This window comes from Scylla paramamosain, chromosome 6, assembly GCF_035594125.1.
Source record: "Scylla paramamosain isolate STU-SP2022 chromosome 6, ASM3559412v1, whole genome shotgun sequence".
In the NCBI taxonomy this organism is placed as follows: Eukaryota; Metazoa; Arthropoda; class Malacostraca; order Decapoda; family Portunidae; genus Scylla; species Scylla paramamosain.
Window position 1 is genome coordinate 22,151,997 of NC_087156.1, and position 15,789 is coordinate 22,167,785.

Below are 15,789 nucleotides of genomic sequence, written 5' to 3' on the forward strand. Positions count from 1 at the left end.
ATATTTTGTATATAATGAAGCGTAATCATATAGTTATATTCTGCAGCTAGTAAATGATGGAAATGTAAAGATTTAAGATGTGGTTCTCTTAAGGAACATAAAATGAGTGCTTGTGTTTATACTGGAGACACTCCTGTTAGGGGGATGCACTAGTTCTAGTGTATAATTTGACTATAGCATATGTTAAGATGTAGCTATAATACCTATATTTTTAATAGAGACTAATGTTTTTGTAGATTCTAGATATCCAGTCTAGGTTATGCTTGTGTAAATAAGTACAACATATGTAAGTGTACACAAAAATCTTGTAGTGTGCCTGGAATTCAACGTTGAAAATACTATTCATGTTTTGATTTTGATTATAAATCATTTTGACTTTGGGTGGGGATTTATTTTTTCTCTTAGCATAATCAATATTACTAGATGTGAATTCACATTAATTATTTTAAATTTTGCTTTATGAAGCAACTCATTTTTAATTATTTTGATACTGAATTTTTACAGTTTATAAAGAAATGAAACTGCACTCCATAGAAAATGTTCAACATTACTGACATCATTGTTTATGAAGAAAAGAAAAGAAAAGAAACAAGAAATTTTCATACAATAAGGAAGCTTGTCAGGTAAATTAAATATGTGATTAAATCACTGTTACAAAGTGGTTGTTTTTAACCCTTTTGTCAGGTTAATCAGTTCTTGAGTCATAATGTTTCACCTCTGCCTCAGAGGAAAATAGCAATGGTTTTCAACCACAAGGCTTCTCAGCTATATTTCTGTTTAATTTGTGGCTTCAAGTCAAGGCCTTGAAAATTATTTTTTGTACAACTAGCCAAAAACTCCTTCATTAACAGAAAGTGTCAAAACCTTTCAAGATCTAACTTCCCTTGTGACTTCTGGCATCTTGCCAAAAATATCTCCAATAACTTTGCTTCTTCTTCCTTCCCTCCTTTATTTCAACCAGATGGCACCACTGCTATCACATCTATTTCTGAAGCTGAACTCTTTGCTCAAACCTTTACTAAAAACTCTACCTTGGACGATTCAGGGCATGTTCCTCCCTCTCCTCCACCCTCTGATTACTTCATGCTACCTATTAAAATTCTTTGCAGTGATGTTTTCCATGCCCTTGCTTGCCTAAACCCTCGGAAGGTTTATGGACTTGATGGGGTCCCTCCTATTGTTCTCCGAAACTGTGCCTCCATGCTTGTACCTTGCCTAGTCAAACTCTTTCAGCTCTGTCTGTCAACATCTACCTTTCCTTCTTGCTGGAAGTTTGCCTACATTCAACCTGTTCCTAAAAAGGATGACCGTTCTAATCCCTCAACCTACCGTCCTATTGCTTTAATTTCCTGCCTATCTAAAGTTTTTGAATCTATCCTCAACAGGAAGATTCTTAAACATCTATCACTTCACAACCTTCTATCTGATCACCAGTATGGGTTCCGTCAAGGCTGCTCTACTGGTGATCTTCTTGCTTTCCTTACTGAGACTTGGTCATCCTCTTTTAGAGATTTTGGTGAAACTTTTGCTGTTACCTTGGACATATCAAAAGCTTTTGATAGAGTCTGGTACAAAGCTTTGATTTCCAAACTACCCTCCTAAGGCTTCTATCCTTCTCTCTGTAACTTCATCTCAAGTTTCCTTTCTGACCGTTCTATTGCTGCTGTGGTAGACAGTCACTGTTCTTCTCCTAAATCTATTAACAGTGGTGTTCCTCAGGGTTCTGTCCTGTCACCCACTCTCTTCTTATTATTCATTAATGATTTTCTAAACCAAACTTCTTGTCCTATCCACTCCTATGCTGATGATACCACCATGCACTTTTCCACATCTTTTCATAGACGTCCAACCCTTCAGGAGGTAAACACTTCACGCAGGGAAGCCACAGAATACTTGACTTCTGATCTTTCTAAAATTTCTGATTGGGGCAGAGCAAACTTGGTATTGTTGAATGCCTCAAAAACTCAATTCCTCCATCTATCAACTTGACACAACCTTCCAGACAACTATCCCCTCTTCTTCAATGACACTCAACTGTCTCCCTCTTCTACACTGAACATCCTTGGTCTGTCCTTTACTTATAATCTGAACTGGAAACTTCACATCTCATCTCTAGCTAAAACAGCTTCTATGAAGTTAGGCATTCTGAGACGTCTCCGCCAGTTTTTCTCACCCCCCCAGCTGCTAACTCTGTACAAGGGCCTTATCTGTCCATGTATGGAGTATGCTTCACATGTCTGGGGGTGTTCCACTCATACTGCTCTTCTAGACAGGGTGAAATCAAAAGCTTTTCGTCTCATCAACTCCTCTCCTCTAACAGACTGTCTTCAGCGTCTCTCTCACTGCCGCAATGTTGCATCTCTAGCTGTCTTCTACTGCTATTTTCATGCTAACTGCTCTTCTGATCTTGCTAACTGCATGCCTCCCCTCCTCCCACAGCCTCGCTGCACAAGACTTTCTTCTTTCTCTCATCCCTATTCTGTCCACCTCTCTAACGCAAGAGTTAACCAGTATTCTCAATCATTCACCCCTTTCTCTGGTAAACTCTGGAACTCCCTGCCTGCTTCTGTATTTTCACCTTCCTATGACTTGAATTCCTTCAAGAGGGAGGTTTCAAGACACTTATCCATCAATTTTTGACTACTGCTTTGACCCTTTTATGGGACTGGCATTTTAGTGGGCATTTTTTTTTTATTGGATTTTTGTTGCTCTTGGCCAGTGTCCCTCCTACATAAAAAAAAAAAAAGGATGGATTTTATATCATATGTTTATGTTAAAATTGCAAGGTTTTGAATTAAAATTCAAACCTATTAAAATTGTATATTTCTTTTCTGATATTTCAACAAATGACAGATCTCTCTCTGAACAATCCATCTACCACAACAAATAGTTGCTTTCTCTGGTGGAATGACAATGTAAGCTGTTACCATATAGCCATAACTCACCTGTGTCATCTGTATAGATTCACTTACACAAACTTGTGTATTTGACAACACAAATCCAAGTCCAAAAATATTTTTTGGAATTTTATGTAAGCAGCTTTTTAAATGTTTTTTGTTGAATTATTATTATTATTATTATTATTATTATTATTATTATTATTATTATTATTATTATTATTATTATTATTATTATTACTATCATTATTATTATTATATTTTATTTATATTTAATTTTTAATTTATTTACCACATTATAGACATGTTAACTTACTGAATGAGCACAAAAGTTTAATGGTTATTTTTATTATTAAACTGATGTTATAACAATCTCAGTATGAAAATAACAATACACTTTACTATGTTATCTAAAAGGTTATTGATGATAGTTTCAGTGTTACTCACTGTCATTCACATGATAATTCAAAAGTTATTTGCATGCTGTGCCTTGAGTAGCTGAAGACTTATGTCATGCTCATCTCTGGAAGGAACTCCCATGAGGATAGGCTAAGTGTGTTTTACAATTCTTGGAACTTCTTGACATCATATGCAAATTTTTTATTACTTCTGTAGTTATGTCACTTGATTTAATTGCATGTTCGCTCTTACCCACGTTTATTTTTACTCTGTTAAAATACTCCCACCAAACTAATTCTACACTATATCAGGTGCTTGTCAGACTCTTGGTACGTTTCTTGTGTTCAAATGTGTCTTGCTTTACTGGAGGGACATTTACTATTTTATGTAAAGTTTTCATGAGAATGTTCATTAACACTCGTATCATTCATCGTGTTTCATATTCCTAACTCATTAGTAAGTTCATGAGGAACGTAATTAATTTTGAGAAGATTTTGTGACTACAGTAAATTTCTTATCTCTCTCTCTCTCTCTCTCTCTCTCTCTCTCTCTCTCTCTCTCTCTCTCTCTCTCTCTCTCTCTCTCTCTCTCTCTCTCTCTCTCTCTCTCTCGAAGATTTTGTGACCAGTAAATTTTTTTTCTCTCTCTCTCTCTCTCTCTCTCTCTCTCTCTCTCTCTCTCTCTCTCTCTCTCTCTCTCTCTCTCTCTCTCTCTCTCGAAGATTTTGTGACCAGTAAATTTTCTCTCTCTCTCTCTCTCTCTCTCTCTCTCTCTCTCTCTCTCTCTCTGTGTGTGTGTGTATGTGTGTGTGTGTGTGTGTGTGTAATAATAATAATAATAATAATAATAATAATAATAATAATAATAATAATAATAAACGGTTTATTATTTAGGCAGTTAACAAACTGAAAATGTACATAGGGGGTGGGGAAATATTTAACATTAATCCTAAAGGTAAGTCTAATCTAGAAGGGACTATTGATTGATGGCTCGCACCATGGTGGGAATCGCTCCGAGTCTGTACCGGTCCGTGCGCGGCGCCTTTAGGGGCGTTATCTTGTGGTGTCTGGTGGCACGGGTCGGGCGAGGCGCGTAAGGCGGCAGCATGTTTCTGATACGTGGATGATGCAGTAGTCCCCTTCCAAACTTCCCCAGAGCCTCTCGGTACCTGGTGGATAGTCTGGACAGGCTCAGGGTGGTCAGGGCTTCTTCATAGGTGGTGTATGCAGGGCCAAGGATGACCCTGCACGCCCTTTTCTGCACACTCTCTAGCTGTAGCTGTTGAGTGTGTGTGAGGGAGGAGGACCACGCTGGGGAGGCGTACATGAGTTTGGGGAGGATGAAGGTAAGGTACACCCCCCTTAACTCATCTGTCGGCGTCCCCAGCGACCTGAGTCTGCGCAGCATGTACAGCCTGTAGGTACTGATCTTATGGTGCTGGCGACATGCTGCTTCTAGGTCAGCTGGTCGTCCACCGTGACTCCGAGGAGCTTGGCACATCGGACCACCTGGAGGGGGTGAGGGCCCACTGTGAACTGGGGAGGGGGGCACTGGTACAGAGGAGGTACAGAAATGCAACACCACAGTTTTGCTGTGGTTGATGGTCATCCTGCTCTCCTCCGTCCACGTCTGCAGTCGCTCCAGAATTGCTTGCAGTGGCGAGTAGTCCGGGTTTTTGGTGTGTGTGTGTGTGTGTGTGTGTCATTTTCATAGCTGTGGCTTCAAGATTCGTAATGAGCTGACCAATCAACATTTTAACATGACTGGCACTCATGTCACCTGCAACCTAAAGAGAAGACTCCTTAATTATCTATGACATGCTATTGCATGGTCTTCATTGTTAGCCCCTAAAGCAGAAACAATCAAGAGCATTAAGCTAGTCACGTGACTGGTCTGGTTGACGAAAATTTTAAGTTATAGTTGAATAACATTCATTGCGGGAGAGAAAATAAATTAAATTGAAAGAACCAATGAGTAGCTAAATATCCAGCCACCAGCGTTTTTCCTTATTCTTAAATATAATGTCATGATGTTTTATTTATTTTTTATTTTTTTCCCTGAATGTGTAGAACATTCGTGGTGAAGGGGGAAAAAATGCATCTGGATTTTTTCTCATTAGATTGTTATCCGGCTCCAGGTCACGGAAGATGTAAATGGTTGTATTGTTGCCACTCATTTTGAAATGAGATAATCTGGCAGCGAAGTTAGATCCGTTCCATATTGTTCAGGATAGTCAAACTGACAGCAGACAAAACAGAAAAGTTGTGGAAGCTCCTTTCCACCATTGTTGTCACAATGCCCCTTTCACACGGGTAGTTTGGTCGTGCGACTCGGTAGTGCAACCAAAACGCTGATGCATGTGGACAAAACGCACGACCGGATCACGTCAGCGAGTCGCTGCTGAGAAGCGCCGCAGCAGGCTCTCAGCCTCTCTCGTGTGCATCATGGACTCTAAAGAGGAAGCTGTTGCTATTTTACTTCTTCGACGCCGTGGTTATCGTCGTCATCAGCGATGACGATCACTATGGATGCATCCCATAGCATCTGAGCGGTTGACAGTGGGGCAGTTTTATAAACTAATGAGCAATATATATATATATATATATATATATATATATATATATATATATATATATATATATATATATATATATATATATATATATATATATATATAAGCAGACAGTGCTCCTTCCTCAGCAATCCTTTCTTGCTTCATTATCTTTATTATTATTATTATTATTATTATTATTATTATTATTATTATTATTATTATTATTATTATTTCACAGTACAACATTCCTTCCTCAATTCCTTATTTTTTTCCTTATGTTTTTTTCTTCTTTTCTTTATAGTTTCACAGTGCACCACACTATCCTTCCACTTTTCCATCTCCTCTTCTCTTCTCTTCCCTTGCGATCGCGCGTTCGAGCGGCACAAAGTCGCCCGTGTGAAAAGGGCTCCAAGCAACCAATCGCCGCGATCGGTCGCTGGGACAGCCAACTAACCGCCTCAGTCGCGTGTATTTAGCGCTCGTTTGAAAACCTACTTAGGAAAACAATGAAAACTCTGGGAAACCACTTTCCCGCGACTCGGCAGCGCTGCCGAGTCGCGCGACCAAAACGCTTTTGTGTACAGCGGTGTTAAAATTTATACGTCTTTAGGAGCAGGGTAGGCAAAACGGTGCAAGCAGAGAGCACCCCCTCTGGCTTGACAACCAGCAAATGTTATCCTTATACATTGAATAATCTGTAAGTGGTGATCAACATAATTCGCTTTGTCATGCATGTCACAAGCCACAAGTGAAATTGAAAAAAGAGGGTCATCTGCTTCAGCTCTGGTCTACTTTTTTTTTGCTTATAAACAAAACAATAATAATTGATCAAAGCAAAAATTAAGTGAAAAAGACACCTGAGAATGGGCCGTTGCAAAGGCAATCTCTCGAAGTTAGACAGGTGATATGTGACGTCATGACCACAACAAGCAGAAAGCTTCAGTGCCAGCATGAGTGAAGCTGAGGGTGACGGGGAGGTCTATCAGACCTTCGAACTGTCTGACGGGTGTCGATCTGTTACGATAATTGCATCAAAGGAAGAAGAAGAAAGAATTCAGCAAGGTAAGTTCATTGATTCGGAAAATATTCAACGGCGGGAGTATTTTGGTGTTTGTGTAAGCCCACCGCACACTGGCAGGCACAACTATGTATGTATGTATGTACGTATATTATTATTATTATTATTATTATTATTATTATTATTATTATTATTATTGTTATTATTATTATTATTATTATTATTATTTTTATTATTTTTTTATTTTATTTATTTATTTATTTTTTTTTTTTTCAAGCAGGTTTCTGTATGATAGGTTACTTAGTCGAGTTCTACCTGTTACTGGCAAATCTGAGGTCAGGGTTGGTATTAAAAAATCCAAAAAGAAAACAAAAAAAGCAGCCTTTTTTTTTTACATATTAAAAATAGTTTTATATCATATCATTTATATAATAAATAAAGTCTGTAAATGTACAGACAGCTCCCTGCTTGATAAAGCAGCTTTCCTATCAATATTTCTAACAAAAGTAACATCTGTCATCTCTTTTTTTTTTTTTTTTTCATGGCAGCTGTTACTGGCTAGAGCTGCCTTTGACATGAATCTTGGGCCTGCCTTCTTCCTCTCCCCATCCACATCCCCATTCCTTTCTCTCTCCTTATCCACCATGCTTCTCATATTTCCTTCATACATACATTCATACAGAGAGAGAGAGAAAGAGAGAGAGAGAGAGAGAGAGAGAGAGAGAGAGAGAGAGAGAGAGAGAGAGAGAGAGAGAGAGAGAGAAAGAGGGTATGAGAAATGTAGAAACAAGGTGGAGTGGGATGGAGAGAAGGACATGGAGTGGGGATGAGAAAGGAGGTGTGGCTTAATTGACACATCATAAGTTCTGGCCTATGATATTTACCTATTAAAATCCCTTGAGTTGACTCGTGGCTTTAGCTAAAAATAAAGGTAGGAAGGCTGCTTCATCTGGACACATACATAAAAAATGTAAAGTACTCAAGCCTGACCCGTTCATTTTGTGTACACCACAAATTCACAAAGGCTTTGTCCAACCGGACCAACCTGTATCAACATGACCTAAACTAGTGTCTGTCTTTCAGATAACACTTCAAACCTTTTGTTTCACTCTAAATTACTTTTTAATTGCTTATTGAAACTGATTTACGTATAAATATGAAGAATAAACAAAAATAAATAAAACCCAGTAAAGCCCCCTTAAGGATACTATTGTAATCTAACCTAACATAGTTTAAGACATACAGTGTTGTGCTTTCTCAGAGATAGGGGTCTTGTTAGGTAGTATTTTTTTTTTATCTACTCCATGAAATGAGAAAAAATAACAAATCATTTGATATATATATATATATATATATATATATATATATATATATATATATATATATATATATATATATATATATATATATATATATATATATATATATATATATATATATATATATATATATTATTCCCATGCTTTGAATGGAAGTGTGGCTACCATATAATTGCGATTCTTGGATTTTTCCCTTCTCACAGTATCAGACTAGGGATGAGGGATTTTATTTTTATATGCTTTTATGCTCACCGTTACATACACTTTCTACAACCCTGTAGTGTTTGTAATAAATAAGTACTTCTTTATATTACATATTCCTATAAATAAACAAGAACTGTGGTGAACAAAGTGGTTGGATGCACATCTGGCAACACCTCACATCTCAAGGCTGTGGCTACTACGCCTGCAGTTCTCAAAGAAAAGAAAATACTATGAATTTTACGACCTTCAGTTTTCTTTTCAGATTACTCTCAAGTCTTGTTTCTTATTTTTTATGTCTTACTGATTATAGATTTGAGAAGTAACTTCCTAGGTGAAAGTAACATACCTTTTTCATGTGACAATTTTTGGGGAAACACGTTAACCTGCCCTGTGTAGCCAACTGTGTCAGTGCACCTAAACATTTATAACCAAAATCTTTATCCCTCACCAATACTGTAATTTTCAGTTTAATTCTATTGCTTTCATATCATATACATGTTGACATAGGCATCGAAAAAACAAGATGATCCACAAATATGTCAGTTCCTAATAAAAGTATTCAGTCTATAATAACTCTGTGTCCAAAAGATAGGTATGTATATAAAAACATTCACTCCTGACTTGTCAAAGTATTTTTTGTTACTGTTAGTGACAAATCTTATATATACAAACAAAATTGAAGATCTTAATGTGGCTCAAAAACAAAATCGTATATATACATACTATACATTTCCCTAAGAGGTATGTATATATACATATTAAACACTGTACAGGTTTACAGACTGAAAAGGACACTAACCTAACCTAATCTTACCTCAGGAGGAGGCAGTAGACACCTGCCAAAATGATAATTACTCCCAGTGAGGTTTGAAACACTGGATCAGGGGTGCTGTGAACTCATCAGTAACCCAGCTCTGACCTTACTGAACTTTTCCCTTTGAGTCTCACAGTGCAAGAGGGCAGTCACAGCCTGCCTTCTAAAGACAACTCTGTTCCTTCACACAAAACTACATGCATCTAATTACACACACACCCTTCACTCAAAATTCTAAGTTAAATATGACAACTCCTACACCACACTTTGAGTCCTAATCTGAGGAGGGGACCAGAAATGTCCCCAGGTCGGACTACTTTTCTGGTATTGACCTGGAGTGTCTTGACACCCCAATAAAGTTTTTATTCATTAACTTCTGCAACATTTGCAGCCCTAGATCTAGTTTTCAATCTGTAGAACATCACCTCTCCTCTACTAAACTTGACCTTGTGCCACTTGACCCCCTTAAGGACACTAATCTTACCGAACCTATCCTAACCTAACAGGTCCCCTGGGATCTGCCTTAAAGACACTAACTTAACCTAACCTGACCTAACTGTATACCTTTAAAGGAAGTGGAAGGTCCAGGGTGTGATTGGTCGACCTCCTCTTCTTCGTACTCAGAGGGTACTAATGCCATTGTTTGTTCAGCCCAAGATTGATTTTGACAAAACACTGTGTGATCTTAAGAAATATACACCAAAGTTGTCTTGCTTATGGAACTGCACAATAAAATCCCAGTACTTAAATTTGCGTCCACTGCACTCAGCTGCCATTGTGACACAGCTGGGTAGCCAGCTGACTGCTGCAGCTGCCATGTATGCATGCAGTGATTGGCTGAAAATAATTGATCTGTTGTCCAGAAGTAAATGACATTCGGTGACATTCCAATATATCACTAAAAAGACAACTCTCATTAGCTGAACAAAAGAGATACAAGTGAGCATGTGCTTTTCCGTACTGGAAACAAACATACAAACACACACACTACCAATTGAACCAGTGGCTAGTGCAGGGTTGAGAGAGTGGTGCAAAGCTCGCTGTACTTGAAAAAAATCTAAGATGCAGTACATTCTCGGATCTATTACTGACATGTTAGACTCATCCCCAAAAAGATTTTTATTTTCATGGGAAGGCCACAGGATGTCCTACATAATATGTAAGTTTTGTTGTTACACATGACACGGACTTATAATAAAGAATAACCTTAGTTTTGTCTGAACTCTAGTTTCAGTTTGGGATGAGAGTTTAGAAAAATTACTTGCAATGGAGGTTGTCATCATATTCATTCAAAACACCAGAATGTATCAGTAAAGACAGTTTTTCTACAAATATAAGGTGAATGTAGCTCTGGATAATTTCTAGTATTTCAACAAGTACAGTATCAATGTTTTATCCACAGGTGGTGTATGTGCTGGGTAAATACTTTAACTTGGGTATGACAGTCACTAGTATGGTACTTCATCTCATTTAAAAAAACATCACAGTCTGCAGTAAATCTTTGAAATGGAAACACATTTCACTGAAGAATGATCAGTAATCAGCATTTTCCAGGCATTAATTCACTGTATATTTCATGGCATATGAGATGATTAAAAATTATTTGACCTTTAACCAAGGGATAAAAAGTAGCTTTATTTATGGCTTTGAACTCTAAAGTCTTTTTGAAATAGATCCCCTGGTACTCCTTACTGACCCCATCATTCCCTTCATGGCTGGAAATGCTTCTGGACAATGTCTCCTCAGTTCTCAAATTAGTCCTTTTTCAGCAGCATCTTCAGTTCAGGTAACAGATGCGGTGACACTGCTCCAGTAAACTAATTACAAGCATTCTCTGCAGTTTCACCAATTACAGGAAGGTCTATTACAATCAGTACAAAGGAGAATAACTAAAAGGATACATGGGATGAGGGATATCCCTTACAAAAAGGAGACTTTTAGATGTGACACTTTTAGATTTACATTCCTTAGAGAGGCATATGTTAAGAGGGGACATGATAGAAGCCTTTAAATGGGATAAGGGATATAATAAGAGTGATGAAAGCAAAATTCTCAGGATCAGTAAATAATGGGTTCAGGCCTGAAAAAAGTTAGCTTTAAGAAAGAGATGGGAAGGAATTAATTCTCAAATAGAGTGGTAAATGAATGGAATGAACTTAGTAATCAGGTTGCTAGTGTTCAGTCACAGGGAGCTTTAAAAGATAAGATAAATTTATGGATGGTGATGATAGGTGGAAATAGGTAGATATGTTTCATACAGGGAATAATGGCTTCTTGCAGCTTCCTGTATTTTCTTATGTTCTATGTTCTTCATTGTTCTTCAGAGTGGCACATCTATTTGTGTGCTTCATGGTACAGTAATTTTCACTTATCACTTCTTTGAGTATCTATTGGTGGGTGATGGATGGGGCCACTGGTATAAGAGGTCGTAACATTTTAATAGATTCAGTATAAAAAACCCCTTGGTGTTACGTGGCCAAGAGATTGAGACGTGGTTGTTAGTGCAACCTGGGACTTATCTAAGTGAGGCAAAGCATTGTCCATTTAGGAAGTTTAATATTCTGAAGTAAGTTATGATTTGTTTTTCAGACCAAGAATATGCAAATGAGAAGTTTTTATTAGCCCTTAGTGAAAGCAGTGCAGTGGATGAAGGAGGTAGGTATATTTTTATTTGTATTGAATATAAGGAAAGACTTTGAAAGTAGTGGGGAATGGAGGACTAAGTGCAGATACAGTGAATACTTAGGGGCACTGCTGTATATAGATTTTAACATCAGGATGGCATAGATGTAAAACATATATTTATGGGAAAGAAATATGAGCATGATACCAAGTATGTGAGAAATTCCTTTTCTGTTTTAAGATTTGATGTGACGTTTGGCATGATCTGCAGTATATTTAGAGAAACTCTTTTTTTACACACAAAGGTAGGCATAGGGATGTCTCTAACAGTCAGATGTAATAAGAAATGCATCTTGTGGGCAATAGAGAAATCCTTGGCACCTTACTCTAGATGGGTCTGGTTGTGGGTAGCTGAGGTTTTTGATGAGTTGGTGTGAGAATAACTAGTTTTGGATCTAGGACACTGAAATGTCTTACTCCAACCAATGATTGAACAATGATTAACATTAATGTAACCATATTCCTGATATCTGGCACTTTGATCAGTCATTCTAATCTATTTCCCAGCTGTCTTCTTCTAAGGCAGTTGGCTGCTGCCCAGTGAAATCCTGTGTAGCCCATACTCTTTATGGATATTCAAAAATAGGCTTTTGGATGCAGATATGTAGAAAAAAAAGAAAGCATCTTAATTTCAATATATATTTTTTACTTTGGTTCCAGACTTCACTCACAATGCAACACTGCTGCTCATCGAGTGCATACGTGACCGCTTTGAGAAGTTCTGTGCCTCCAGGTTTGAAAGAAATCAAGTTTATAGGGAGATCCAAGAAGAACTGCGTTCATACTCTTATAATATTTCGATTGAGAAGATACGCAACAAATGGAGCAACCTTGTCACTACTTACAAGAGGATAAAATTTCGCCAAAGAACCAGTGGGGCTGGACGCAGAGTATGGGAATACTATCAGGTTTGTTTCTGAGATGTACTCACATGTATGCATATGTCTTTATGGAGAGACAGAAGGGAGTTATTCATAGTTGGTTACTGACTAGAACATTGGATGTAATAGATAGTTTACTGTGAATAATTCACTGGTAATATCAAAATTACCAAAGATTCTTGATTTTCCCCAGCAACTTGATGAACTCCTGAGTCCATCATGTGAATCACCTGTACCAGGCAAGATTTCAGTCAGTATGATTAAAACTGAGAGTACAGATACTGAACAACAGAACACAGATAATGGCATAGCCATAAAATTAGAGGATTCGATGGATACCTCCTTCGCTGAGTCTGATTATCCCCAGCTTCAGACAGTGACTTCAGTTTTCAGTACAATTCCAAGTCAGGGCAAGAGAAAGTATGATGAGTCTTTGAATAATGTTGATAATTATTCAGAGAAAGAGAGAAGGCGTGAAGAATTATTGGAACAGTTCCTGCAAGAAGTAAGTGAAAAAGAAACTAAGGAACATAATTACAAAAAGAGAAAAGAAAGAAGAGACAGAATGAAATTGAAAACTTTGCAGAAAATGGTGTCCAAGCTTGAAACTCTTTCAAAAACTCAAGAATTACTTCTCAAAAAGCAAGAATTGGTGCTAGAAGGTATTATGCAATCAAAGAATAAGAATTCTTGATATGGAAATCTTATTGCAATGATCACTTTCTTTTGAAACTTATATGCCACTTAATGATGCACTATTTTTAATGAGTCTGTAATTTTGCATGAAGTATTTATATGTCTACCTTGGTGCAGTGAAAGATAGAATTTTAATTGCTGCAAATTATCATTTGGTTCAAATAATGAAGTATTGGTAAAAACTAAACCACTTTCCACATAAGGCTGCATTTATGGGTAAGGCTGTTGTGTATCCCAGATATAAGTAAGATTTCCATGGATGTAAGATTTTAATGATTTTATCAGATGTTATAGAAATGAGAGAGAGAGAGAGAGAGAGAGAGAGAGAGAGAGAGAGAGAGAGAGAGAGAGAGAGAGAGAGAGAGAGAGAGAGAGAGAGAGAGAGAGTTATCACACACACACACACACACACACACACACACACATATATATATATATATATATATATATATATATATATATATATATATATATATATATATATATATATATATATATATATAACATGTTAAATTTACAGGAGTTTCTGGCTTAGAAACTAAGTCTCTTAAAATTTTTATAGATATTGCATTTTTTCAATAAGCAAATAAGAACATAATGCATGTTATTCATTTCAGAAATCAATATTATTAGTGTACTCATTATCTCTTCTATTGTGATAATTTAATTTATTTAAAGATTTATTTCCAGACACCAAAACTTCCTAAATGTGGTTATTTGAACAAATTTCAATGGTTTTGAGATATAACAACTCAGAAGGAACTGATTGTGTATTTGAGGGCATCAGGACCATAGGGGCTCAAGCACCATTTTTTTTAAATTGAGAAAACTGCATCTAAAGTTTATCAATAGTAACACCACTTCTAAGAAAGATATCGATTTCAACTAAGTTTCAGACAAAAGCCCTGCTCTTCAGAATTTTTTTGACCAAAAATAAAAAAATGTAGGGTGTGCATATGCACAATCATGTAAAATGTAACCCCCTTTAAGTACGTGTGCATTTTTTGCATGCCCTGGGATTTAAACCTTAATAAAATGTTTTACCTGAAGTAAAACAAAAAAGCAAAAAAGAACAATATAACAACAGTAATAATAATAATAATAATAATAATAATAATAATAATAATAATAATAATAATAATACAATAAACTACATGAAGGAAAAGTATCATAGGCTACGAGTATTGAAAAAAAAATAGGAGAAAATATTAATATTGGTATTACAGTACATTAGTTACTTGAAAGAAAGCAACAAATTGAAGAATGAATGAATGTTATGTTAGATGAAGTCATGTAATGATGTAATGAGTTAGTAATGATGGTAAGACAAAGGTGGCACTGGTTAGTCAGAGGAAAAGATTGTGTATGAAGGAGATTTGGGTAGGACTCGGGAAGGAAGCATGAGGAAGGCTAGTGAGCAGCGTGGTGATTGGCTCCATTTCTTATAGAGAAAAACGCTGATTGGGCGAAAGATGGTTATGCGCCGTGTGTCAAACGCTTCCACTGGCTAGTTCCCTCTCTCTGGACTTGAGCCTGGCTTGTCCTGAATGAATGCTCTGCTTGGCTCAACCACCGCACACAACACATGAATCCCAAGCTGATAAGTCGTGACTCCATTTGCTACTACAAGACTTTCAACCATATGGAAGCTGGAAAACAGTGTTGCAAATGTCATAGCTTGACAGAGGAAGAACTCCCAATTTTTTTGATATGTGTAACTCCTTATTTGGGGAGATGGTATTTGAGCCCCTATGATCCTGATGCCCTCATTTATAGTACATATTGTGGTTTTTATTTGGTTTATGAATATTTATATACATTTTTTATTTTTTGTATTAAGGTAACATAATGAAAAATTAATCCATGAATTACATTTTTGAAATATGGGTTTCAGTATCTCCACTGTACATAGTTTCACTATGTAAAGGAAAGGGATGTTTGAGTGAGCGCAGTAGTTATAAAGAAAGTAGCTGGTTGTGCATAGCTGGCAAGGTGTATAGTGAGGCCCTATTCACATTAAGCAGTTTCACCCCCGCAGTTCAAACCGCAGTGGTGCAATTACAATGTAAGTCAATGGAGGCATTTACATACAAGCACACAGTTTTTTTCTCCCACATTTCTTTTTTCTCCCACAGTTTTTTTCTCCCATTTCTGGACAGGTCAAGGTCTACCTTCCAACCACGTGGAAAATGCTCTGGTTAATTTACATGCATTTGAATGGAAGCATACACACTTGGTGGTTTGAAGGCCACATTGCACTACCATTGGCTAGCTTGGCCTGTGATCCTAGTCAATTGAATTTGTTCCATTAGATTGTTGAATGAT

General features: G+C 37.0%; 1 protein-coding gene across 3 annotated transcripts in view; it reads left to right on the top strand.

The window, feature by feature from the left end:
• The first annotated feature begins 6,564 nt into the window (after positions 1 to 6,564).
• The window catches only part of LOC135101411 (uncharacterized), a 65,628-nt gene continuing 56,403 nt past the window's right edge, over positions 6,565 to 15,789 (top strand). For 2 of the 3 annotated variants that reach the window (XM_064005343.1, XM_064005342.1), the window contains exons 1-4: positions 6,635 to 6,912; positions 11,795 to 11,860; positions 12,548 to 12,795; positions 12,962 to 13,430. In XM_064005343.1, the coding sequence (XP_063861413.1) occupies positions 6,801 to 6,912; positions 11,795 to 11,860; positions 12,548 to 12,795; positions 12,962 to 13,430 (895 nt within the window). In that variant the 5' untranslated portion in view covers positions 6,635 to 6,800. Of the gene's footprint in view, positions 6,913 to 11,794; positions 11,861 to 12,547; positions 12,796 to 12,961; positions 13,431 to 15,789 lie in introns of all 3 variants that reach the window. The other variant, XM_064005344.1, reaches the window with a different exon arrangement.